Source organism: Tasmannia lanceolata, unplaced genomic scaffold (assembly GCF_043159265.1).
Source record: "Tasmannia lanceolata isolate RefF3 unplaced genomic scaffold, GAP_Taslan_0.1 ptg000003l, whole genome shotgun sequence".
In the NCBI taxonomy this organism is placed as follows: Eukaryota; Viridiplantae; Streptophyta; class Magnoliopsida; order Canellales; family Winteraceae; genus Tasmannia; species Tasmannia lanceolata.
This window is the reverse complement of record NW_027518680.1, coordinates 5,634,631-5,661,785: the sequence shown is the minus strand read 5'-3', so window position 1 is coordinate 5,661,785 and position 27,155 is coordinate 5,634,631. Positions and strand designations below refer to the sequence as shown.

The 27,155-nt window shown below is 36.7% G+C and overlaps 1 protein-coding gene, 1 non-coding gene and 1 pseudogene across 3 annotated transcripts; 1 reads left to right on the top strand and 2 right to left on the bottom strand.

Moving 5' to 3' along the window:
- Positions 1-939: 939 nt before the first annotated feature.
- LOC143849091 (dicarboxylate transporter 1, chloroplastic-like) lies at positions 940-8,083 on the bottom strand (annotated as a pseudogene). The gene is made up of 3 exons (XR_013235541.1): positions 6,722-8,083; positions 3,251-3,472; positions 940-1,564 (listed from the first exon to the last, which is right to left on the bottom strand). The product of XR_013235541.1 is annotated as a dicarboxylate transporter 1, chloroplastic-like (transcript).
- Positions 4,877-4,999, top strand: LOC143870184 (small nucleolar RNA snoR86). Its single transcript, XR_013244976.1, has one exon. It is a non-coding gene; the product is annotated as a small nucleolar RNA snoR86 (small nucleolar RNA).
- Positions 8,084-8,713: 630 nt separating the features above from the next.
- LOC143849101 (carotenoid 9,10(9',10')-cleavage dioxygenase-like) lies at positions 8,714-25,667 on the bottom strand. The gene is made up of 14 exons (XM_077358154.1): positions 25,373-25,667; positions 24,392-24,462; positions 23,621-23,635; positions 20,444-20,555; positions 19,422-19,521; positions 19,132-19,194; positions 16,095-16,205; positions 15,820-16,004; positions 13,876-14,014; positions 12,087-12,204; positions 11,900-12,001; positions 10,835-11,086; positions 9,307-9,418; positions 8,714-8,965 (listed from the first exon to the last, which is right to left on the bottom strand). The coding sequence occupies exons 1-14, from the start codon at positions 25,580-25,582 to the stop codon at positions 8,936-8,938; spliced, it is 1,620 nt and encodes a 539-aa protein (XP_077214269.1). The 5' UTR covers positions 25,583-25,667; the 3' UTR covers positions 8,714-8,935.
- Positions 25,668-27,155: the final 1,488 nt, after the last annotated feature.

Sequence of the window (27,155 nt, the reverse complement as noted above, 5' to 3'; positions counted from 1 at the left end):
CCAAATGTCTAAGCCCTCTTTGTTTTGGATTTTGAGAACCGACTGCAAGTCCAAAACTGATTATTGGACTTAACCCAACTCAACCGAACCGAGCATTGCTTTCGGTTCGGGCCCTGTTTGTTTTGGATTTTGAGAACCGATTGTGAGTCCAAACCTAACTATTTGACTCTTTGAGAACCGATTGAGAGTCCAAAACTAATTATTGGATTCTTTGAGAACCGATTGTGAGTCCAAAACTAATTATTGGACTCAGAATTAAAACCGTGTTCATTTTGGATTTTAACAATAGATTTTGAGTCCAAATCTGATAATTGGACTAAAAATTAAATGCGTACATGTGTGTCCAATAATAAGTTTTGGACTCACAATTGGTTCTCAAAATCCAAAACAAACAGGACCCACGTATATTCATTGTTTAGTTTTAAAATAGAGAGCTGCTAGGAAGACACAACCATGTCAGGAAGAGCTTTGATCAAGAGCATGTATTTTTGAATCAAGAGCTTTGATCTTCTAAAAGCATCGTTAGGCGAACATATGTTTGCCATTTGGATCAACGGATTTGATACGCACACAGGCCACCGTAACAACCCCTTTCTTTATAGCACTGTCCAAATAAAAAATAAACCCTACTTGGGGACATACTTGGGGGCACAAACATTAGGCTGTATTATCTAAATACTACTGAGGACACTGCATAAGCTTTTGGGTACTCAGGATTGGGGCAATGCACTGAATATTTTCTAGTTGCAGCTGTTTGAAATGAGCAATGGGATTGTGGTGGAAAGGCCTTACACTGAAGAGATTGGAGAAATCCTTGGTGTTGGTGAGCTCAATAATTTTTGAAATGATAGTTCTGTATTTGTCTTTGTATACGCTTCTGCGATGAGGACCAACAAATGAACAAACTAAAAAAACCAAAGCATTCTCTTAACATGCAGAAGCAGCAAATATAAGACCACAGCTAATCCCTATTTCATATGTGGCAGAGGTTTCTACTGTCACATTCAAAATTTCAGGTACAAGTTTCATAATAGACCTGCACCCTTTCCTCCCCAAGCTCTACCCGCAAAAATTCTACACAAATAATTCTCTAAAAATAAATAATCAAAATGAAAATGAACAGTCTGCCTCAGGAACTAACTACAAGTAGGAAAAAAGAATAGGAAATAAATGGTACCGAAGGCAAACAAAAACCAGTAGATTACCACAAGCCAATGATCTTCCACCAGAAGCCCCCTATACCGAGCCAGATGACGATGTTGACAATGGAGATAAGGAACCCATAGCCCCACCACTTGCCAAGTGGCACGTAATTGGCACCATAGAAAACTGGCGCAGAGCCAATGCCATAGTGGGTGAGGCCACCCATGAGGTTGGAGAGGAAGGAAAGAAACATGGCCCCGAACGGCGGTGGGGTGCTTAATGTACTAGCTACTGACAAGAAGGCAGTGAACATGGCACCAATGTGGGCGGCACCACTGGCGAAAAAGTAGTGCGAGTAGAAGGAAAGCAGAACCAGGATGTCGAATGAGAGCTGCCACGACAACCCAAGCCCACCTACAAACTGCAAGAAAGTAGATTTTTTGGTTAATCAAGAATACATTAAGAAATGAAATGCGAGAAATCAAATAAACGAGCCACAATCTATGTTTCCATGACCCTTCATTCAAATCTAGTGCAGCATTGCATGTTGAGTGTCAATACATGTAATAATCATCTCCAACATTTGATGACGTGAAGAATACTTTTTGTACTCTCATACACTATAATCTGGAGAAAGATAGACTTAAATCCCTTACACTAAATTGTGGGGTGAGAACCATCAGATCTTTGATCTGACAGTTGCCAGTTGTGAAAATCCCTTTTATCAATTATAGCATAATAAGTAGCATTCACAGTATATTATGTTATTATTCTACTGTAGAATTTAATATTGTCAACCCATATCAAATCGTTCACATTATCAAGAGTCAAGACACAGGATGCTGCAAACAATCTCACTTTCTCATTCTTTCCCTTACTGTATTAAAAAATTTGTTGTAATTTTCATTACATATCAGAAGGATGCATAAACTAACATTTCCATTTAACCTTTTACAAATTCTCTCACAGACACCTCATAACAGTCTCTAACACCAAAATATAATTCAGTTTCCAGGTATTATATAACTGTAAATGGAGAATAAAAAGAACAGCCCAGAAGCATGTTTCAGTTTCCAACATGTGTATGGGCCTGACACAAAATGTTCAATATCCAGGGAATGTATGCCCCACTTTAAAAAATTATTGAGTCTCCGGTGTTGGCCCTACCAAGCCAATCAAAAACTCCTTTCACTTGCCCAAGTTACTAAAAAATGTTGATTGCGCCGATCATTGAGTCTCCCAAGTCACACAGTTTAATCTTGCCCGAGTTCTCGTCCAACTGAACATTTTTAGACACTGGCATAGCCCAAATAATTGAAAAAACAAACAGAGAATAAAAAAGACATACATGCACACATGAAGCATGGAACCAGACTAGAGTAGAAAAAACTCATAAAGAAATACACCAAAAATAGTACAGCAATAGCAAGCAACTACTAAGTAACATTTCCATGCCAAAAGAAAACACCACAATAGAGGTCTACATTCTAACTTCTACCAGTGATATTAACAGTCAATTCACGAAAAAACAGTCTAATAGTTCATTGATAATACAAATTTAACATTTGAAATGTGAAACCCATAAAATTAGCATTTAAAACATGAAACCCATAATGTAAGTTACAACGGAGGTTCTTTTTACCAATAGTAGAACAGAAATGGCAAATGAGTAAATATAAAATGCTAAACAAAATAAATAAATCTCGAATGTCGCTTGACTGGCAATTTCCTTATTCTAGATGCCATGACAGATGGATTGCATGATATATGGTAAGGTTGTTCCTATTTAATGGTTCAGACAAAAACACCGACTTCTGTGGATATCTTATGTTAAGCTTAGAAAATAGAAAGAGGCTAAAATTGAGCTGAAATAATCAAAAGTCTGGCAGAGACAATTACTAGAGATAGCATAGCATGGACACATCGCTTAAGGAAGTCGAGAAGCATTTGGTTCTCATAAGAAATAGTAGGCAGTTTATATACGCTTAGAACGCTAGGGCATCTTCCAGGTGACTTTAACCCACAACCAGAAAGAAACAAAGAAAGCAAAAAACAAGATATGTGAGATTAGATGTTTACTGTCAAGAAGTGCAAACAGGAAACAAACTTTCACTACAATCTGGCTGAACCAGGAGACGAGACCATATTTGTTGAGATAGGCGGCCATTGCAATAAGAGCGGCAAACCATGTGAGGGTATCCCAGGCCACTGATTCAGCCAAACATTCTTTCCATGTCACAACCCCAGTTATAAGCAGGACAGATAATCCGAGAATAGCAGCTGTGACAGCATCCACATTCAGGACTCCTCCAAAAATCCAGAGCCCCACCTGTGGAAAGAACCACAAAATATGGAAACTATTACCAAGATAAATAACACACTTTGTCGGACTTATTAATGTAAATTTTTCAATAGCTATTAAATACCTTACATGACAAACAATTATATTAAGAGGATCTATAAGTTATTATATAATATGGTTTAAACTTAAACAAATATAAATGTATACACAATAAAATTTTCTAAAAATAAGAGAATATAGCTATATCAAAAGAAATATTACAAACATAACCATTCGATAATCTACCGCCAACGATTCTGACAAAAAAAAATGCACGCACACATGCACACATGCCGATGCCCGCGCCCGCATGCACATGTACATGCATGTGTACACACATTCACACATGCAAGTATGGGGGGTAAGGACAACAAAAGGAAATTAAGCATGACTCCACTGCAAGAAAGCAGTCTTGAAGGTGAGACTTGAGAGAGGGGTAGGGGTAGGAGGAGGAGGATCCCAAGACCTGGCAGTGGTTATGGCTGCCATTGATAGAATGAAATACAGGGCCCAAATCTGCATATCGATTTCCGGTAGTTGACAATCCATGCTTCCAGGCCCATGAGATTCACAAAAGGACAAATAAAGGGGTGTGGTTAGTGCCTTTTGGGAGTGGAATATCAATCCCCTATAATTTATTAAAAAGAGAACAATAATTATTCAAGGGATAGATTTTGTGCACATCTAAAATCCAATCTAGATACAACTCTCATTGATTATTTCCCGCCTCATTGGCTTCCCTCAAAATGTGTGAATAATGCTAAGGACATCAATTCCTTTATTAAGATCTGAACTTTTATCAACAATGTGAGCCATCCTCCAAGATCCTAGCTTTCTCTCTTTCTTCCAAGCAATTCATTAGATGAGTCACTCTTCATCAATAGTTTTCCTATAAATTCATCACAAAATATTCAAAGCATGATAAGAAGCTCAAAAGCCTCATTTGAATCTTTTATTCCTAAGCATCAAGGTAAACCTTGACTATTCCCCCTATCATTTTGAAGACCTCCTATGCATGCAGGAATAGGTTTTGCAAAATAAGACACATTCGAAATTAAACTTCAGTGTGCAGCTTAGAAGCACAAAAAAAGGGGGAACAAGAACAAGAGCAAGAGCAAGAGCAAAAATAAGAGCAAGGTTTTCAATGGATTCAACATTGGGAGTGGTCAAGGGAATGCCTATAAATGGATAGATCTATCTTCTAAGTTGTGCTGACTGGTGAAGCCAACCATCCAGCCACTATTCTATCTGTTTGTGAGACGACCAAAGTCCTAGCATAATAGATTCCAATGGATAATTGAATGCATGAATGCTTGTGTTAACTACTCAACCAGAATGGTGTTGTCTTTCTCCTATTGCCTCCCTCATTTGAAGGAAGCACTTAGTAATTTCGACAAAACTGCCGTAGACAAAAAGGTATAAAGTATTGAAGGTTGGCAAAATCATGCCCGAGCAATTCTCTGTGCCTCTCAAAAGTCCCTCTTTTGAAGATGGCCTTGAATAAATTGCCACATTTTTCATTATTTGTTTATTTCTTTACTTAAAAAAAAAACAAAACAAAAAAAACAAGATATAAACCAGTATGTATTTCTACAACAATTTTACAGTGCTAAATTTGCCACTCATTACATAAGCTATAACTTATTTTTGTTTTGAATGCCAAAGCTATAGCTTAAGTTTGAAAGATTAATTTTGATATAGTAGTGAGAAGCGCTATTTAGAAATTCCTCGAGTTAATAGTTGACTTGCCTGAGTCAACTCCCTTTTAACTTGGTTGCGGCCTCATCAAAGTCCAAGTTCTCCGCTACCAAGTCAATCAAAACTCCTTTTTTTGACTCACCGGAGTTAAAGAAAATTTGACAACGCCAATCAATGGCTCACCTATGTCAACTCCCTTTTACCTTGGTCGAGTTCTCGTCCCAGTCCGAGTTCTGAAGATGACAAGCTAGACCCAAGAAGCCTGGGGGATTTTTCCTTTATGAGGAAAGATCAATGGAATAGCCGGACATTTTGAAGTTTCTTTAAGAAACATGAGTAGGTTTGAAATCCCTGAAATGGGCCGGTAAATGTTGATGTGGGTAATCACCTTGCTAAATTGAAGAGAAATCTTTGGTCAAGCGAGACTATTGTCTTCCTTGGTGTCTCCATGTTATTTGTACAAATTTGACATGCTCCTAAAGTTAAAAGTAAGGTCTCCCATGTTCATGTACAACTTTTCTCGGTAAAGCGGATTATTTGGCGAACCATGGAGGAAACTGTAGTAAGATGCCCGAGGAAATGATTTTTTGGGAACCCAAAGTCAAGAAACTTGCTCTAGCATACCAAAAACATATCAGAAGTATCTAATGACAACACTTACTGATACTAGAACAATGACTACACATATTGATACCCTGATTTTAAATTTCGGATTCGGTTGCCACAAAAACAAAAATGCTTCAGTTTTTGTTGGAAATTTCAGTGGAAATCCTGTAAAATTGCGAAAAGTAATAGAAAAGTACAAATACACACTTACAAATCATCACATAAGCAAGACAACAATCCATAGTGGTTTAACAAGATCGAAAATCTAGTACATATCATATTACACATGCAATTCATATAAACATTTATACATAATACATACACCACATTTTACGTGCAATTTATATAAGAGATTTGCTAGACAATTTCGCAAAAAGCCATTCCACAGCTCACTTTTGCATGAGAGAACAGCCACCTCAGATGAATTATATAAATAAGACAAAATCTGCTACGAGATTGTTGTTCTCTTCTGCAAAATTGCCTAGCAAATCCTTTTTGAATAAATGATTATGTAATACATACTAATATAGTATATCGGTATCACTAATACACTTGAGATTTTGGTTTCGGATGTCTTTCGGTTTCTATATCTGTTTTGGTGGGGATAAAAAATGAAAACATTTTGGTCATTTCGTGTCAGTTATGGTGAAAATTTAAAACTGCGACTGGTACTAGAACGTTACATATTCTAATCAAAGGAATTGGAAAAAAACACATTGTAATTCCGACAGCATTTCACCTGTTCAGGTAGATTCATTTTCTTAAACCCAGTAGCCCAACATGGGCAAATGATAAACTAGCACACAACATAATCTACAGGCTACACAAGTGAGAACATGAAAGAAAATGAAGAGTGGAAGCACCAATAACAGAAAAAAAACAAAAAAACAAAAAAAAAACAAAAGACAAAAGTTTAAGTCAGCATTACAATACCGTAAGAAGCAAAGTCACAGCCATTATAATCTCATTCTTAGACATTAACCCCATCTTCTCCAACTACTCCCTCGCAAGTCTAGGTGCATCAGGACTACTCTTCACCGTCGGAGGATACAACAAATACAGAATAAACGGTACCACAACCAACAAAACCAAACCCGGCACAATCGCAGCCACAGCCCAATCAGTCCACCCAATTGTCTGATTTATCGTATTGAACGTCAGATTAGCACTCAATGGATTCGCCGCCATTGCAGTAAAAAACATAGACGACGAAATCACAGACATCTGAAAACAAGTAAGCATCAACCAAGACCCTAACCTATTCTCAGTCCCATCACCCACATTACTCCCACAAGCCACACAAAGAGACTTAACAAGCGGGAGAAAAATCCTTCCCGCACGAGCAGAGACCGAGGGAATTGCAGGGGCAAGTAACGCCTGCTAAAAAACCAAACTATACCCTAACCCTAATGAAGTGCTACCAAATAAAGAAACAAATTGATAAGCAACGCGTTACGCGATTACCTAAACCGGTCTTGATAAACCCTCGCGCGAAGAAGAATGCGAGTGCGATTAGCCAGGGGATCGGATCTCCGAATGCAGCGGAGAAAGTTAGAGTTTTGGTGAGAACAGAGGTGCCTAATCCCATCAGAGCAACGGCACCGAGAGGTAAGGGTTGAGTGATTATTCCGAGGATTGTGGCGAAGAAGATTGCGAGGAGTGGCCACGCGTTTTTTGAGACTCCGGCCGGAACTGGAACGAACCAGAGAATAATTCCGGTGAGAATTGAGGCAAGTAAGGGTTTTAGAGAAGCGCCTTGCCATGGCGAAGAAGGGAGTATGGTGGGTGAAGAAGAGGAGGCTCGGATTTGGAAGATTTTGTTTGGGAGATTAGAATTAGGGTTTGGAGGTTTCAGAGAGAGATTTGAAGGGAGAAATGTTGGATTTGAGGGAGGAAAGATTAGGGTTTGATGATGGGGAATGTTGGATTTGGAGAGGTTTAGGTATGGTGAGTTGAGAATTGGAGGATCTGGATCTGAATTTGGGGAGAGGGCGAAACCCTAGGTTGGAGGAAGAAATTAGGGCATTGGACGCCATTAATGGCGTTTAAAGGAGCATCGGATGAAATGAGGAGAGAGAAATGAGTGTGGGTATTTATATGAGTAGTTGAACCGTTAGATATTGATCGGACGGGTTGAAGGGGATTAGGAATATTCAAGGTTAGGAAAATGAGAGGTCTTCTATCTAATTCCAGAAGTCCGTCGGAAAATACAAGCCAGGCAGACATTTAGTAGAAGGATTGGTACTAAAATGCGCCGGGAGAATGGTGTACTGCATGCATCAATGGAGTGGCTCATTTTAGACAAAATTCTGCAAAGTAAAGCGTGGCATTAAGTAAATTTAATTTAGGCATGGTTTCTTTTAAATTTAGGCCGAAATTCCCAAATTTTTTATTTCGGCAAAATTTAAAACAGAAACCGAAATTTGAAAATTCCAGCTGAAATTATAAGATTTTGCACCGAAATTTCAAACCTTGCTTGGGACCTTGGGGGGCAACTCACTGTTTCTTTAAGTTTATATTTTTCCGTGCCATTATAAATTCATTTTGTACCAAGGCAATACAATTGGAAGGGAGGATTAGATCTTTTCTCTGTTTCTCAAGGGCAGCTAAGTAAGCTCACTTCAAGTGAAATCCTCTTATAAGAATGTCTGATGCTACCTCATTACTTTGGTTCATTATAAAGGGAGATGATACCAGCACATCCATGTTTTAATAATTGCACTAACCCATCTTGTCTTTTATTATTTAAAGAGGTGTCAAAGAATATTACAGTTCCAAAAAAGACATCACAAGCCAATTAGAAAAGAATAGACAAGCTGAGTTAGTGCAATTATTAAAACATGGTTGTGATGATATCATTTCCCATTATAAAATTACTCAATATTAGCATTATTTAAAGTTGTTTATGGTGCATTTGGATGCCTATTGGAATCCATGAAAATGTGTAAACTTTCAGAACATAATTGTTTTATAATAACAAACATACCCTTACACGTGGCAAACAAAAACAGGCCTACTTTTTCTATATAATGCCTACTTCTATGCATATCCTCTGCATTGCTCCTCCTAGCTTTTAAAGGACTGGCTTCCCAAATACCACTACTTTAGTTTTCAGCAGTCTCCTTGTAACTTGGGAAGCTTTAGCAATCAAAACTTGGCTTGATGTTGAAGTTGCTCCTGTTGATATATTTATAAAAAAAGATTTAGTGGGGAAATGTTACAGAGAAAAAGAAAAGGATGAAGCTGATATAAGTAAGCATCACAACAATATGAATTGTAAGACCAATTTTCAGGGCAGGAAATTAGTTAAGTCAGGCAAATGATTTGGAAAAACAAACAGATAACATATAAATGGGCAAGAAGTTGTGCTCCAGGGCCATAGAAGCTTGCGTGCGTTATATTGGAGATTAGAGACATATTTGAGGTTTGGTTTTAATAAAATTTCGTTACCTTTCAAACAAATTGATGGAATATAACAGAATTTTAAATATATCTACTATAGTCATTGGATTACTGACCTCTGTCACAAAGAAGGCATGGAATCCATATGGAACTCTATTAGGTAGTTCAACAACTGCAACAGGGTCAGCTGACATTGTTTTTGCATCAATCACATTGACTTCGGATTTTCTGCATCAATAAATTGAAGAGAAAAACAGTTAGCTAATGTCTTATCATATTTGATTTCAGGTTTCTAATTTTAAATCTTTAGTACTAAATAGCAATACCACCTGACGTATCATGGAAACTAATAAAAGAACCATAAGAAATTAGTTCAAATGATTAAAAAAAACTCGATAAAAAAATTTCAATTTGATAAAAATTGCTTGAATGCTCCACTTAAATCTAACCACAACACAGAGGAAGAGCTTACACGGCTTATTTGATTTCAGGTTTCTAGTTCTGAAAGTTTATTACTAAAAGTGCAGTAGCAATAGCACCTACCAAGGCAACTTAAAAATCATTATAGAAACCTTTGCTTGAATGGTCCAGCTCCAAACTCTGATTCGAGCTTGTAGTCTAAATAACGCAATGCATGACATATCCAAGACAGACGCTACATACTTCTCTAATTGGATGGCATTTTGGGAATTGTAACGGACTTTAAGAGCTAGTCGAAAAAGTGTAACTAAAGAGAGGAGTGCCACTACTAAAACCAGGAGTTGGAATATTATTCTCTCGCACATAAAACTATTATTAGATGATGCATGTGTCTTTAGAACCCCCTTTGGGGTATTGATACTTACATGTGACACATGCATAGCTACATAAATATATGGTGGATATGTATGTGTATGCATATACAGAACTATTAAATAAATGACAACCGCCTTTCGTAGTTAGTTACCAGAGAAATTTTAAAATAATTAGGAGAATGACTAAGATATCTTGGACCCTCAAAATGAATGCAAATCGCCATGTATTGCTAATTTTTTCAAGGAAGATGGATAATCAAGTGTGCCCTTGATTGCATGGTAACTATATTTCAGCTTCTCCTGATATATATAACTTTTCCACTTTCACCAACTCCACTTGCAAATCCTTAACACACATTCATATGGTAATGGTGATCTGATGACTGGAAGTCTGGAACATCACTGGTAATGATTGTTGAAAACCGAGAGATACTCTAATCTCTCAAACAAAGACAAGATGAGATGCCAGAAGCATACACAATTAAGAAAACATGTGATTTACGTGGTTTGGCAGTGTGGGTACATCTGGGTACGTCCACGGGAGAAAAGAGTTTCATTATTTCGATTAGGGTTACAAACTCTCTTTTTTTCCTTTCATCTCAGGTAAGAAAACATCGAAAATGCTCTTACACCTGTAATCCTAAAATGTGGCTTATATATTAATACCACTACATCAAGAATTACCAAAATACCCTTATAGCACAAACGAAAAATTAAATTCCCCTTTCAGGGCCGCAGATTAGTCCACCTAGGTGATGAATCATTGCTAGAATGTAAGAATCTGCACAACAATGATAATATAAATGACGATGTGTGCATGTGTAAGTGAGAGAGAGAGAGTAAAAGTTACCCAGTGTTCTCGTCATGCACAAAAAATATCAAGTAGCCGTCATCCTCTTCTGAAGTGACACCAGGCTTACGAGGAACAAATATTGCCTCTGAACCATATCTTCCGGCTTCCAATTCAAGGATGCCTTGAATATTTCCTCCAACTTCAAGCTTTAATTTTTCCGCATTTGGCTCAGCATGCAGATCAAACTTGACAATGCCTTTCACCTTTGTAATGTTGTCAAGTATGGTTCCATAGACAAATCGTTGCTTTCTGAACTTACACAAGACAACTAAATAAAAAGGATGCAGATGAAAATAACTTGGCCTCAAGCAAAATGACTCTGTCACCACAAAAAGTAACATACGTGATTTAAAACGGGGAAAAAAACCCAAACATTTTTTAAATAGCTAAGATAAGCCGGTATCTTCATGGATGCAGCAATCAAGAAGCCTTTTCTCGCAAAGAAATAACAATCATTGGGAAAGATATCCAGTACTGAGAACACAATGATGTGAAATTTGGGGAGGTTCTTTGATTCGAGAAAATGATGATGATTTTTGTACTTAGCAACTATGTCACAAACATCTCTGATATTTTCAAAATATAGCGATTTTATGGCGATATTTTGATAAAATGACAAAATCCCCAAATAATCCTGAGAATTTAAAAATATATATAGTGATATTTTCATTTACCACGATAATATCACGATATTAACGATATTTTATATTTTGTATTTTTTTTCTTAATTTATGCTTTTATATAATTTAATTTATCTTTTTGCCCCGATATAAACCCAAAAAAATAAAAATAAAATAATATATCCCGAGATTTTCCCTTGCCGAGAAATTCCCGAGAAGGATATTGGTGGCATAGCATGACAATAAATATAGAAATTCCATTTACAATCCACATCCTTAGGCAAAACACCAAAACAAATTAACTTTCTTTATTGAAAATACTCTAGGACAACACCACATTTCTTTGCATTGAAAGAGTTTAATCATCTACAGAAAATAAAAAACGGGGTGTGTGTTTATTCACATATCCCCCTCCAGACATCACCAATGGCTTGAGATATACCTTCCAGTGTAGCTCTCATTGATTCGAGGAAAATCGACCGCAGACACAGATAGTTGCTTCTGTGAAGCATCACCACTTTTCATGTTGAATCTCATTTCATATCTACAGGAAAGAAACAACCATTATAAACACTCTGGAGAAAGTGATACTGAAAGAAAAATTAGTTTTATGGATCAGAATTGCATACAGCTCATTTTTGAAATTTTCGAGCTTATCTTTAACAGTTCCGCTGACCATGTCCAGTTCAGGATTTTCAATGCGACAAGTGATCAAAACAATTTCATCACCCTCTTCCCAAGCATTGGCTAGTACAAGAAGGCACTGAAAATATCAGAAAAGACACCCAAAGTGCCAAAACATTTGTATTTTGTGAAAAAATACTTAAATGAAACAGTACAAATTCCATTGTAATCCAAAAAAAGTCTGATCATGTTGATATGACCAAGTCTGCAGTATAGCGTGGTAGTTTTTTCACTAAGTTAACAACCAGTCGATATTTTAACTAAAGTTCAACAAGTCAATGATACAAGCTCACTCCTAGCTAAGATCTAATGGATCATATCCGTCCGTGCAATTACATAAAATGCGGAACCCTGATCCGTTTGGATGTTTTCGGGTAATTCGAGTTATGAGTGGGATCGTCGCAGGGATCCGATGGTCGATCTTGCTGTGCATCAAGTATTGAAGCATGCGGCTTCATATATTGTATCTGTGACTTCCAGATTCCAGATAAAACCAAGATTTTAAAAAGGTATTAGAATGTCGAAAAAATATTATTGATAGTTTCCATCATGGAACTTCATTTGTTCTCTTGAGCAATGATTCAAACATTGGTTTTGATCAGGGTTTTGGTCCCCATATAAGCGGAAGTACATCATGGAAGTTTATGGAAGTCCATGGGAATCTTGTAAGTATAAATGAACAGAGAAATCATCACATAAGCAAGGCAACTATCAATAATGGTTTAAAAAGGTCAAGCACCTAGTAACATACATCGTCATGCATGTCTAGAACAGTATAGGTAATTCTAAGCATACATATTTCACATGTTTTGGAAGCTGACAATCGTGCAATTTCTTTTACTTCTCAACTTACTCATCTTATAATGGAATGGGTATTAGTAATTCCTAGATGTATGGAACTTTTTGGTTATGTGAGTGCATGGAGGAATCAAACTTCAGACATCGGTCGGGACTTACTTCGAACTTCGGTCCCAGCAGAAGTCGACACATGACACATGTCGATAGAAGTTTAAAACCATGTTGAGACAAGTAGATTTATTGGAAATCCAAAAGGCATTGGCAGTTTTGCATTCGGCATTGAACTAGAATTTCATGCTATGCCGAGAGGGGCAAGCAAAATTGCTTGGTATGGATGAAGGAAGACCTTTTTCAAGATCTAAGGATTCAAACTACGAAACCAATAAATCTATTTTGTAATTCAAAATGAAAAAACCAATTCAGTGACCCATAACTAACAGAGGACACAATGTGGATGGGCACTTCAGCAATAAAAGTATAGTAAATCGTCGTTTGAGCAAAGACCAACATTGACTACAGCAAGAACAGTCTCCTCGATGGTCCCTTGAGTATAATTTGAAGAGCAACAGGAATAGGATATCATCATATATTCATTTCTTCATATGCCAAGGATTCTTTCAATTTTCCAAACATTAATGCTGTATCCCATATCCATAACAAAGACATGTTGTGTCAAGGTAGCAGAGGCCGGTAATAAGCCAGTTAATGTCTTACATGGTTGCATGTAATCACGTGAGAATTGGTCTCAATAGTGGTACAGAGTAGGTTTATATTGACCAACTCAGCTCATCCAATTAGATTCTTCAATTTAACACTGCTTGAGATGTCATTAGGATGATTATGATGAATTGCATGTTGAAGCTTAAATGCTACAGAAAATCCAAAAAATAATGTTGGCCTGTTAAAGAATAACTATAATGAAAGAATACGGCTCACCATTATGGAAGATGAAGCAATTCGGAAGGTCAAACCATCTGATTTGAAGCTCATTTTTGGCATATCGTGGAAGTATACCAAAACGAGCTTTCTTTGTCTCATCAAATGTGAAGATCGGCTTCTTCCCTTTAACCATTTTCTGAAAACAGAAGGTAAAATGTTACGAACTAGATGATCAATGATTGTTTGTTCTGAGCATCAACAAAATATCTATAAACTTAAAGAGTAACCCTTTTTTCTTTTAACAGGGAAGCACGAAGACCAAACCCTTGACCTCAGTGCAATGCACTTGGGCTCTGTTCACTTGCAATCCCAGGAAAGCAAATCCCTGGAAAACAGCCTCTTTTTTCCTTGACAAGACAGAATTCTGGTGTTCACTTGCTTTCCTGAGAAAGTAACAAGCCTAGGTGGAAAATGTCAAATAATGACATGGAAATTACCAAAAATGATGTGGAAATGTCTCTTTTCTCACAAGTGTGGGAAACCAAATCCCAATATTTTGGTCGGATTTGCTTTCCCGGGAAAACTACTAAAAAAAGGTGGGCAAACAGTTTCTCGGGAAACCTTTTCCTGCACAGTTCCTGCGCACGTGAAAAGGCGCGGGAAACCTTTTCCTACACAGTTTCCCTGGATTTCTTTTCCTAATGCCACGTCAGATTCCTGGGAAACCTTTTCTTTTTCTTTCCCAGGAAAACAAGTGAATAGAGCCTTGAGGTCATAATCACCGGGACATAGACTCAACATACCTGAGTTAAACCTCGATGCCACTATGTTATACATAATAATAATCAACTGAAAATATTACTGGTTGTTCAGAATGTCGAGAAACACAAACTCAGAGTTCCTTCTGCAAGTTACATACTATGAGGAGAAAAAAGGTGAGGCTAAGAGGTTTTCATTGTGGGAACGAGTAAACGGTATATAAAAACAATAGAGGAAGCTACAGAACCACAACACTTCTGAGAACCAACAATGGGAATCAGATTCACGACTGATTGATCTGCTAGAAAATTTTATTAACCGTAAGCGGAAAGATCGATACCTCCATCATGATGATCAAATTGAAGCTCCGACAATGCACGTGATCCGACGGTTGATGGCGCTCCTCGTCGAACTTGGTTCTGACGCAGTCTTCGGATCTATCCAAGCCTTATGCCTAGATCAATGGAATCTCTGGCCGTTCTTGGTAGATCCGGGATCACTCAAAGAAAACTGTAAACCCATAATTTCTAGATGGAAAAGTTGCTCCCATTAAGCAACTCCCGTATTTAAACTTGAGGGAATGGGTTAGTTTCCCAATCACACTAACAAACTTACTAATTTAGGACTCTTAATGAGAGTTATCTTTAGTAAGCCAAAACCCAACTTTAGAAAATGTCTAACACTTCCTAATTTCTAGGTATGTCAATGTGGCCATCCCTTATTGGAAACACATTTCCAACATGATCCTCTTTCTAGAATAAGCATGGTTGCGTGCAATTCAGATGGTAGGAGATAGGCACCAAAGACTGCTCTAGTTACATTGCAAATATTGTGGGGCCTTTGAATAATTTAATTCATTTATGTCACAAGGTTAAACACACATAAGCAGTAAATTAAACTTTTAAAAAGAATACCCCCTCACATGAATAACTAAGTATGAATATTAGAATAAACGACATTAAATTTTACAACAAAAAAGCCATATGGTAAGCTGATTAACCATTTGCTGACTTGTCATGCATAATTACTAATGTCGGTAAAACAGGGTTGTCCTCTAGTGACAAGTCATGCATCCAGTCTGCTTCATTGAATTTTTTAAGCCATTCCCAAAAGACTATTAGAAGTTTGGCATTTAGAGTTTTATCACTCTTCACATAATTTACAAGCACCAAGTCGCAAGTATAGGGGTACTCCATACTTATAAGAAACAATTCGTATAAAAGCATAGAGCAATTAAAATACCTTTGGACAGAAGTACATAGGCAAATCCATGAAGATTGCATAGTTGTCAGTGATGGCAAAGTCATGCATCATGATAGGGTCTGATATCGTTATTGGTACGGGATCAAGCATGGCACCGTCCTTAGTAATGACTCGATAAGTAATATAAGGTGGAGTCTGTGAATAACCAAAGGTAAACATCTCATCTGCATCCAAAGTACTTATGAATCAAAAAGGAGTTGCAGTTATCATACTACACAACAAGAAATTTGCACTTAGTTTAAAATGGGTTCTACCAGTGAATGGATCAACCTTCGGATGAGCAGTGAATGAATGAGACAACCTCTTGTCATAGTCCAGCATTCCAAGGGTTTGCAGATCACCATCTTCCAGAACTTTAAGAACGTCTGCAGAATGCATTAGAGAACAATTTTGAACTATGCTCCTTAAGAGTAATTCTGAGCTGGTTATTAGTTCTATAGTTATTAGTTATGGGTTGGTCCATTGTTTTTTTTAATCCAACGAGTCACACACTAAGCATATCAATTCTACCAAATGGTCAATCGAATTTTTGTTTAACCCTATATAATTAATAATTAGAATTAGAACGGACAGGAGGTACCTAAGAGGGATATCTTTCTCTATCTTGGTTCAATTCTACATAAGGAATGAGAGATTGAAGATGATGTTAACCATAGAATAAGAGCAGGTTGGTTGAAGTGGAAGCATGCCTCAGGAGTTCTGTGCGACCGTAAAATCCCTACCAAGTTGAAGGAAAAGTTTTATAAGACAGCTGTGAGGCCAGCCATGCTGTACGGCTTAGAATGTTGGGCCACCAAGAACCAACATGTGCATAAGATGAGTGTAGCGGAGATGCGAATGCTTAGATGGATGTGCGGCCACACAAGGTTAGATAGAATTAAAAATGAAGACATTCGTAATAAAGTGGAGGTGGCACCAATTGAGGAGAAGATGAGAGAGCACCGCTTAAGATGGTTTGGACATATCCAACGTAGGCCTTTGGATGCTCCGGTGAGAAGAGGTGACTCGTGCCAAATTGATGAAGTAAAAAGAGCTAAGGGCAGACCGAAAACAACTTGGGTAGAAACAGTGAGGAAAGACTTGATAGCTAGGAACATAACAGAGAACATGACCTTAAATAGGATAGAATGGAAGAAAATGATCCACGTAGAAGAACCCAACTAGAGCTAGGATTAGAGCCGAATAGATTCATTTCACATTCTTCGTGAAATTTCTCTAAAGGATTCATTTAGCCGACTCCAACTAGTTTGGGACAAAGGCTTTGTTGAGTTGAGTTGAGTTGAGTTGAGTTGAGAATTAGAATGGTTCATTTTTTATTGAAGGGACAGAGAATGAATGAAAGAGTTTGTAATTTTTTGTTCTATCGCTGTATAGAATGGGAAGGAAAGACCCATTATTGCGATATCCAAATTTTGATGCCTAATACCCCATAGATAGTTCGAACTGTATAGGAACAATGATCAATTTTAGCTCGAATGGTTTCCGTCGATACGCCCTGCAATTTGCACTTGAATTCCTTTTATAGGAGTGAAATGTTTAATGAATTCTTTTAAACATGTCTTTCGTAGTATTTGTTGAGGAAGAGAATGAGAGAAAGAAATTGTGAGTTAGGGAGTCTCCCCCTCACTTACGTATTTATATATAATGAGAAATATACAAAAGACGGATATGCCCATAGGCATATACATACACTAACACTCCCCCCCAAGCTGGAATGTATATGTCAGACATTCCTAGTTTGCTACAATTATCACTCAATTTAGCTTTGTTCAATGGCTTGGTAAACAGTGAACACTATGCATATTTCTCCTTTTTGAATCCGATGCCGAATGAAGTGGCAATCAACCTGAATATGTTTAGTTCTCTCATGAAAGACTGGATTTGTGGCAATGTCAATCGCTGCCTTGTTGTCGGAATATAACTGAGAAGGAGATGATGGGGAGAAACCGATCTCTGACAAGAGAGAACGTAACCAAATGAGCTCTCCACTTGTGTTAAATATAAAAGATAAAGAACGCCTTTCTTCAAAAGCTTAAGCTGTTGGAGAAAGGCGTTATTTATCTTTATACTTTAACACTCCCCCGCACGTGTGGCCCACTTGGCAAACACGTGGAACATGTGGTCCCACTTTGGGCCGACCATCGCATGTGGATTTTTGCTATCCGGGAAGTTTGCACTCGAGACCTTTGGCTCTGATACCATGTTGAGGAAGAGAGAAATAAATTGTGAGTTAGGGAGTCTCTCCTTCACTTATGTATTTATGTATAATGAGAAATGTACGAAAGACGGATATGCCCATAGGCATATACATACACTAACAGTATTAAATAGCCACTAGCCATCAGTAATTGTCATTGTGATGATGCCTCCCTCATCACAGAATGAAGTCTTTACTCATTCTACTCTAGAGTCGAAAGAAGTGCTAGTATCGAAAAATTGATTCGTTTGAGTTGTGAGTTGTGACCAAGTGTGAACACCTAACTCGTATCAATTATTCAAACAAAATTCATCCATAAATACTCAAAACAGGCCCCGAATAAATATTTCCTGAGTCTTTATGTAGATACAATCTCCTTATTTTGCAAAGACATTTCACGACCGCTTCAAGGGAATCCCTCTAGCCTCTCTCCTCAAAACCCCTCAAACAGCTCTTCCTTCAGTCTTGGGGCTACAAAAGTAGGAACCACGAAGCACTCAAGTCCACCTTGATTCTTGTGAACTCTGCAAGCATCCAATCCACTGAATCTTATTGTTACAATATTCACATTCAGGGCAATGACACATCTCGGCACCATCTATTATCTCTCCACAAGGCCCCATTATGAACCATTTTATTTGTCTGCAAGTAATCCTTCCATAGGGCTTTCCATCAAGATCTGACCATCCCTTGTTCAACTACCATCAAAGTGACAGCATGGCAATGAGCGACCGAGAAATGACAAACCCCATATAATCTATTAGGGAAGGCCTAACCAGGAATTTGTTTGCCTATTCATTCATTTTATACTGTTTATGATCACTGATTTTACTAAAATCTTCGATCCTAAAAATATTTATTAAAAATAAAGGTAACCTTTTGTTCATCCTTTTCTTTTCTATTTTCACATGTGTGTTCCTCTCCACCTTCAAGGCATAATTAGAATTCGGTTATTTCAAATTCACCTATTGTGTTGATAATTAGAAATCTCTATTAAACTTCATTGACAAAGAGAAAAAAAATGAAAAACAGAGGCGCTATAGAAATATCTAACATAGTAACATAACTATCTAATCAATCAGGAGAAGACTTACAAGGTTTATCAGCTTCTGAGAGGGCCAAAAGTCTACCATGATGATATATGAGAGCTGTGTTACCTGTCAATGTGTCACAGAAAAAATTGTTCAGTTCTAATACATACGATGCTTAGATTCAAGCCATGATTATGAAGGGTGAATTCTTTGGAATTGTTACAGATGAGTCGCAATTATTATAGTGGACCAGATCCATAGAAGGTGCAATTTAACATAGGATAGTCTAGCACAGAAATAGAAAGCAACTGATTAATTAAATGGTCATTTTTTGGCTTAGTCAACAAACCTACCTGTACCAGTTCCATATGAAACATCCAGTATTTTCAATTTTGCTCGGAGCATTTGCATTTGAACCATAAAAAGTCCAAAGATCCCCTTAATGTCTCCAATCTACAGATGACATAAAAACACCGCAATTATGTGTTTTCCAAAGTAGATTTCTTATCATTTCTTGAAAGTAAGCATGAAGTTGAAACCCGAGTCCCATTTATGCACTTCAGGTCATCACTGACATGGCAAAGGCTCACCTTTTTCAAAGTAGACTCCACCAGGTAGCATTTAGTCAAGATAAATTTGATCCAAAGTGTAGTTAATTCAGAATGTAAGACTTTCATCAGTACAAAGAAGACGCATTCCTAAAGAGAAGAGGAAACCGCAATCATATTTAAGGGTTCTCCTACAAATTCCCTTCATCTCTCTTTTTTTCAAACCCAGACTATATCTAGGAACCCCGGGCGGCACCTCAATTTTATTATTCCCTTCATCTGTTCTTCTCACATTTAAAATTATTTGGATTTAATAAATTTTCATTTTTCACTGCTTAGCATCACATCTTATGTAATCGGATATTTCGATTGCAGTGTTTGTACATACATATCTTGTTAACTTCCTATTTAATTCAAATAAAGATATCCATTCCTTGCCGACTATTTCAAGGTTTTCCATAGAATCACTTTGTCCCCAAAGTGCAACTTAAGCAATTAAAACTTAGGTTACATAACATAGACCTTTAGGCTTTAACCACCCTACTAGTCCCAAAGCTGGGCCAATGACTTAATTCAAGTGCGCATCTAGGATCTAGAGTTAGTGTTATGCCCTTTTAAAACATCTGAAGGTTAAAAAAAAAAATTTAAAAAGGAATGGCAATCTAGTAATTGAGCGAACTTCATTTTATTTTTATTGGTTGGTGCCCTAAATAAACTTATAAAATGATGATTATTTATTTCTAAATAAAATACCAATGTAAAACAAAGTATTCCATAAGAATATAAAGAAAATAATAAATGCAACTCACAATGGTTTACTAGTTTACCTTCATAAATTTTGCACCCCCATAAAACTCTTCTTGCTTTAGGCGTGATGTCCTTACATATCGTGAAACGTAGGTTGCTTTCCCATCTTTAATGTGCATACCATGAACCATTCTGGAACATATAACTAGAGCATAAAAACCTCAGTTATCCTACTTACCATCACAGATTTTTTTTTTAAAATCCACATTCTCAACTCCCAAAATCAATTATGTAGGTTATACTTAACAAAGATGCTACAGAGATTAAACCCTTCATCACACAGTAGGCCAGTAGCAATATGATTGAAATGAACATGAAAACACAAATTTCAAGTAAATAAAACAAAACAGTTGTAGAGCTCTGGTCATACAGAAAAAAAAAAGTCAAATATTTCCTATAAGATAAAAATAAGTTACACAACTTCCTATTCATTTTATGAACACCTTTATGACATTCTAATCATACAAAAAAATTACCATCTTTCCATATGGTAAAAGTGAACTCATGAAATCTGTAAGCTTTAACCTAATGAATAAGATAATCTTAACATTTAAAAAACCAACTACTTACCAGAAATACATTAATGCAACTTAATAAAGGCATATTGCATTTATTTCAATATTCAAATAATATTTCCTAGCCTTAGGGACATCTTTGACTCATGAATGAATCACTAATTCAAAATATATGCATTGTAAAATTCTTAGTAAAGGACTAAATAAACAAAATAAACAAAATCTTTTTCTAGTCTTGAAATAGTCCCAACAGCTTGTATTAGGGTGTGAGGTAGAAGAAGAGAAAAAGAGAGAAGTGAAAAGAGAAAATGGGAAAATTTGTCTAGTGTGATTAAGCCCACGAAAAATCCAATTTTTATCAGCGATAAGAGCTCACCTACACAAATTACATGAATACCTCTCATAAGTGACTTTTATTATGGGGATCGTATAAATAATTAAATAACTAAAGAATATATACCAAAGACCACTAAGTAAGATAGGGCCCATCACTCCTTGGGGACATCTTGTCCCCTGAAGTTGTAACACTTTTTGGGTAATAAAAGTCAATTTAAAAAAAGAAAAAGATAGGGCCCATCACAACACTCTCTCAAGTTGATGCAAAGATATCTATCATGCCCATCTTGCATAAGATCCTTACAAATGAGCTTTGCACACACCCTTAGTTAAAACATAAGCTACGTGATCTTCCGTTCTAACATATGGTGTACAAAACTAACCTGCCCTGAATACAATCATGTTGAACTGGTTTGTGAGTGATGCTGATTGCTTCCCAATTGTCACATTACAAACTCACAGGTTTCTGAACATTGAAACCCAACTTATATAGCAGTATATCTAGCCACAAAGCGCACACATCTCATGAGCCTGGATCTTGACTCGGCCTCTGCACTAGATCTAGCCACTATGGCTTCTTACACTTCAAACTAATCAGGTTACCACCAACAAAAGAACATTATCCAGATGTCGATCTCTGATCTATAACTGATCCCACCCGGTCCACATCTATATATGCCTCTAATCTGACATGCCCATGGTCATGGTTTTAAATTTTCCCGAAATTTTCCAATCCATCCCCACCAAAACGAAATCTATATGAATTCCTTCCATGTCATTATTTCCCAGAAATTTCGACTGAAATTCACAAAATTCAACCAAAAGGATCGAATAGATGTTATGATTTGCATTTCATTTCATTTCATTAATGTAGAGAGCGATATTTGGTGGGCAACATCATTGAACTGCATAGCAGAGTAACCGTATCTTATGCATGGGATGTCAGATCAGCATGGGACCAATAATACCTCATAACTTTACATGGTATTGACAGAGTTGGGGTCCTTAGAGGGGAGATTGGTCATTGTACTTTCTTATACTTCATTACATTGTACTTCCTTTTTGACTTTACTATTCCAAACATGTGCGACAACTCATGTCACTAGGTGTTCGACGTGATTAAGCCATTATGTATGGCTTTCTTGCTTATGTAATGATTTCTAAGTATGCATTTGTGCTTATTCTAGCATTTCCCAAAGTTTCATCTTAAAATTTCATCATTTGCATATGTTTTCCGTGATTTTACAAGATTTCCACTGATATACCATTTACAACAACTGCAAATTCGACCACCCTTTCTCGGATAGAGATACAATCCTAAGTCCCTCAGGCATCTCATGGCTTAGTTGGAGTCCCCAATTGTCCCACTGTCAAACACTCAAACCATGTAAATCTTGTGTTTACGTTTTGTCTACTTGTGTTTCTTGCATCTCATCTTGTCGTTGGCTGCACCTGGTGTTCAATCCTGTTTTGATAGATTAGAGATCTCTCAATTTTTGACACAATTCATATCTGACACAAAACACTTTGGAAACATATCATTGATGATGCTGAAATAATCTTGATCAAAACCCTACCAAATGTGTGATCTGCTGGAGGTTTTCTCTGTACCGCTGCTAATGCCAGTCGCACGGACACAAGGTGAGAATAGTTCTTCCCTGCGGTCTTGATCAGCACGTTACAACTCTTGAGATGTGCTTGGAGTTCTAATACCAAGTTGTAAATCTAAAAGCTTGTATTAGTGATGTGTGATTAACCCCATGAAAACTCAACTTTTATTAGTGATGGCAGCTCACTTACACAAATTGCACGAATGCCCCTCAAGTGATTTCTATGATGGGGAGCATCTAAATATTGAAATAACTAAAGAATAAACATAAACGACCATTAAGTGAGTCTAAGATAGGTCCCATCACTACACATGCAACATGCTTGTATTATCTTAGTTCCTCCAGGACCATCTCAGTTCTGCTTCTTTATATATATATACTGCTGCCCTTTTCAAAAAAATCTAAAAGCTTCTTTATATATATATACTACATATATATATATATATATATATATATATATATATATATATATATATATATATATATATATATATACTGCTGCCCTTTACAAAAAAAAAAAGTAAAGACAAAAGTAGGGACTCTAGGGAGCCAGATCTATAAGAATGAAAATCAAGTAGAAATTATTAGTTAATTAAGCACTTGAAGCTTCACCTAAAGCACTACAGCTATTAAACCGTGCAGTTGACAGCATCCTCATTATGAAAAAACATAATAAATTCATCTAAAAACCAGGGCACTATTGAGTTCTATAGGAAAGATGAGAAAACAAACGCACCCATCTCCATCAAACCTGCACACAAGCAGACAGCAAAACCAAAAGAACTGTAAGCAATGGGAAGAATGTTTTCCAGAACAAGATATACAAGCTTCAATTTTGGCCCGTATTTAAAGCCACCCGAGGGCTTATGTTAAATATGCTATCATAATTCAAGATATAGGATGACAAATCCACTTGAAGAAGAGTTACATCCTTTGAGAGTATGAGACTATCCCAGGACCCAGGAGAAAAAATTGACAGCTTGAATTGCCCCTTATATTGAAAAAGGAAAACCAAGATAAACTTATTGGCAAAAATGTTCTTCCATTACAAGGCATATCGGTGTATGTGCATGTGTGCATCCATGCGTGTGTGGGTGAGCAATGGGTCTGCACAAATACATGCACACATACACTGATACACGTATGTGAATGCATGTACATAGGTAAAAATTCTTCTTTGAACTATCACTTTTCCTACAAGGAAAACAGTATTATATAGCATGGACCCACCACCATGTTTATAGTGATCAAGCCCATGAAAAATGTTTGCCATCCCAAGTCTGGCTCATTGCCCCTATCCCCACCCTAAACATGCATGGCAAGTCCACAGTGTGTTATGGCTGTTTATGTTTACTGTGTTGTTACTTGATCTCATAAATGTATCTGAAATTCTCAATAACTAGACAATTTAGATATTTCCTAACTCTCCAGGTGTGCCTAACATACATGAATCTACATAGCCCTACTAAAACATTGTTGAATTTCAAAACTAAGAGAAGAAATTTACCAATGATATCCAGCCACTGGAGGAAACTTTGGATTAGGACCAACTCTAACGAACTCCCCATTCAAGCACTCCTGTTAAGCAGAACTCCCCACTTCATTTCATGGACTTACTAGCAGCGAAAAATAAAGTTCAAATCACCAAAAAAAATCTACAGTTACAGTAAGTCAAACAACTTTAGCTGCCACCAAAGATCAAATTGTTAAGCAATAGCTAATCAAGCAATAGCTTTAAAAGCACAAATAGAGCCTTTAGTATTAAATGGAATCTCAAAATCTTGGATAAATACAAGAGAGGCTCTGATTGAATGGAGGGAAAGAGCCCTGTAAAAATTAGAAAATCTTTCAAAAAAAAAATACAAGAGAGGCTCTCAATTCTAAATCTTATTCTTCCGGAAAAAAATATTAATAAGAATAAATCAGAAAATTTCAGCTGGTAACATGACAAAAGAAAGCATGCCATTTCTTAGAAAAATCTCAAATCATAAAAGGAATCCTAGCAAAAGTATTAACCATTAAGATAACCCCTCTCCCCAACCATCCCAAAAAAAAAAAAAAAAGGAAAAGAAGCTACAAAATTCTAAATACTGAGTAAAATAAAACAATCATAACTAAAGAAACCTCAAACTAAATTTATATTGTCAAGAGATAAGCATCAAATCCTCAGGGGAAAAGAAAAGATATCTTTAACTTGTCTAAACTGTGATGGGTAATAACTGAAAATATCAAAATCTTCCATAAAAACAGGGTAGTAAATGGATTTTTTATCCAAAAGGTGAGATTAAGTGCTAATGAGATGAGAGATTAAAGACCCTGCAATTATAGTAAAAATACATTAATAAAATGAACTCATCAAACCTTCCATAAAAACAGAAAATGATACCATAAACATCATAAAATCCAACACAGGAAAAATCATAAACCAAAAAAAAAAACAGAAAATTCGATCGATGTGTCTTGGATCGTTCGTATTTCAATGTCTTACGGGAAGAAAACCTCTGACGATGAGATTATTGGACGGAGGCGTCTCTCCGGCGACCGGAGCGTAATTTCCGGTGAGGTAATGATGAGGTTTGGAGTAATCATACATTGCCCAAACGATGAGTTTTTCTAATGCATCCACTAATTGAGACACTATTCCTTTGTTTGGCTTCGGTTCAATTATCACCACACTCTGTTCCTTCTCCACCTCCATCTCTCCTTCTCAAAACAATAAATCTCTCTTACTGCACCTATTTCAGGCCCTATGTTGATTTTCAACCATTATTATATAGAATTTCTGAGGTTGAGTTTTTAAGTAGGCTGGGTTATTTTAGATATTAATTCTATAGGACTTAATCCTTAAGAAATCATCTTCATAGGATCATGGTAAGCGTTGATTTGTGGAGGTTTAAAATGGATGGCTACAGAATAGGATTGTCCTTAAGAAATCATCTTCATAGGATTATGGTAAGCGTTGATTTGTGGAAGTTTAAAATGGACGGCTACAGAATAGGATTGTCCTTAAGAAATCATCTTCATAGGATCATGGTAAGCGTTGATTTGTGGAGGTTTAAAATGGACGGCTACAGAATAGGATTGTCCTTAAGAAATCATCTTCATAGGATCATGATAAGCGTTGATTTGTGGAGGTTTAAAATGGACGGCTACAGAATAGGATTGTCCTTAAGAAATCATCTTCATAGGATCATGGTAAGCGTTGATTTGTGGATGTTTAAAATGGACGGCTACAGAATGGTCTATTTTGTGCCTCTACAAATCGAACGGTCATGAACCTATGGAGATAGTTTCTTAGGAACAATCTATCTATGTCAGGTTCTATAGAATGAATGGGTTGGATGAGTCAAATAATAGGGGAGATACCTTATATAAAAACTCTACCTCAGAAAAATTCTACCTGAGATACCACGTCCCCTTATTATATTAACACTACTATGGTCTTGTAATTCCACTAACTTCTCTTGTCTTTTATGTGTTTTGCTAACGAGTGCTCTATGTGTGCATTGAAAACTTCATTTAAAATCATGTGTAAAGTCTCAAACCTTGTGTAAAATGATTGCAAAATGAAGTTAGTGGAATTAAACCTTGTGTAAAACCTTGTGTAAAGTCTAATTAAACAGCTTGTAAAGGTTATTTACAGTTTCCACATTGCTAAAGCATTTTAAAACATAAAGGACAACCTGAGCTTGTGCAACTATTAAAACATAGTAGTGCAACTATATATATGTTAGAATTGTCCCAGTGGGCGGTATCAAACATTTGTCTAGTGGGCCCCATTATGGATTGGCCAATGGACATTTTTTATATTAAATTACAGAATCTTTATTTATTTAATTTGATTCATTTTATCTTACCTTGGAAGGACGTATTATTTAATTCACAAATTTTATTTAATATTATATTATCCTACCTAGTTTAGTTGTGAAAGACAATGCCTTGCCGTCTGCATTTTCAGACACATCCCAAAAGATTCGAGGCCACTCCGAAATGGCTCTATCTGGACTGTACACGTGTCATGTGAACATTCCATCCAACTCAATTCACAAATCATGGGGATTCTCCCTTTTTGAATGATCTTGACCATCCAATGAGTACGAAATCAAGATCATCATAGTAAGGGCCTGATTCGATGCTTAAAAAAAAAAAAAAAAAAATTTAATCAAGATCATCACGCAAAGTGCAATAATATTGAAAGACGGGACATTTTTTGTGAGATATTTTCACTTAACAGGTCTAAACATGATTTAACAACTCTAACCTAAATAGGG

Coding starts and splice junctions, on each gene's coding strand:
- LOC143849101 (XM_077358154.1), bottom strand. CDS start 25,582: ATGGAGGTGGAGAAGGAACAGAGTGTGGTGATAATTGAACCGAAGCCA. Junction 16,005..16,094: donor GAAGGTTGATCCATTCACTG/GTAGAACCCATT, acceptor CTTTGGATGCAG/ATGAGATGTTTACCTTTGGT. Junction 8,966..9,306: donor ATGCCTTCTTTGTGACAGAG/GTCAGTAATCCA, acceptor ATATATCAACAG/GAGCAACTTCAACATCAAGC.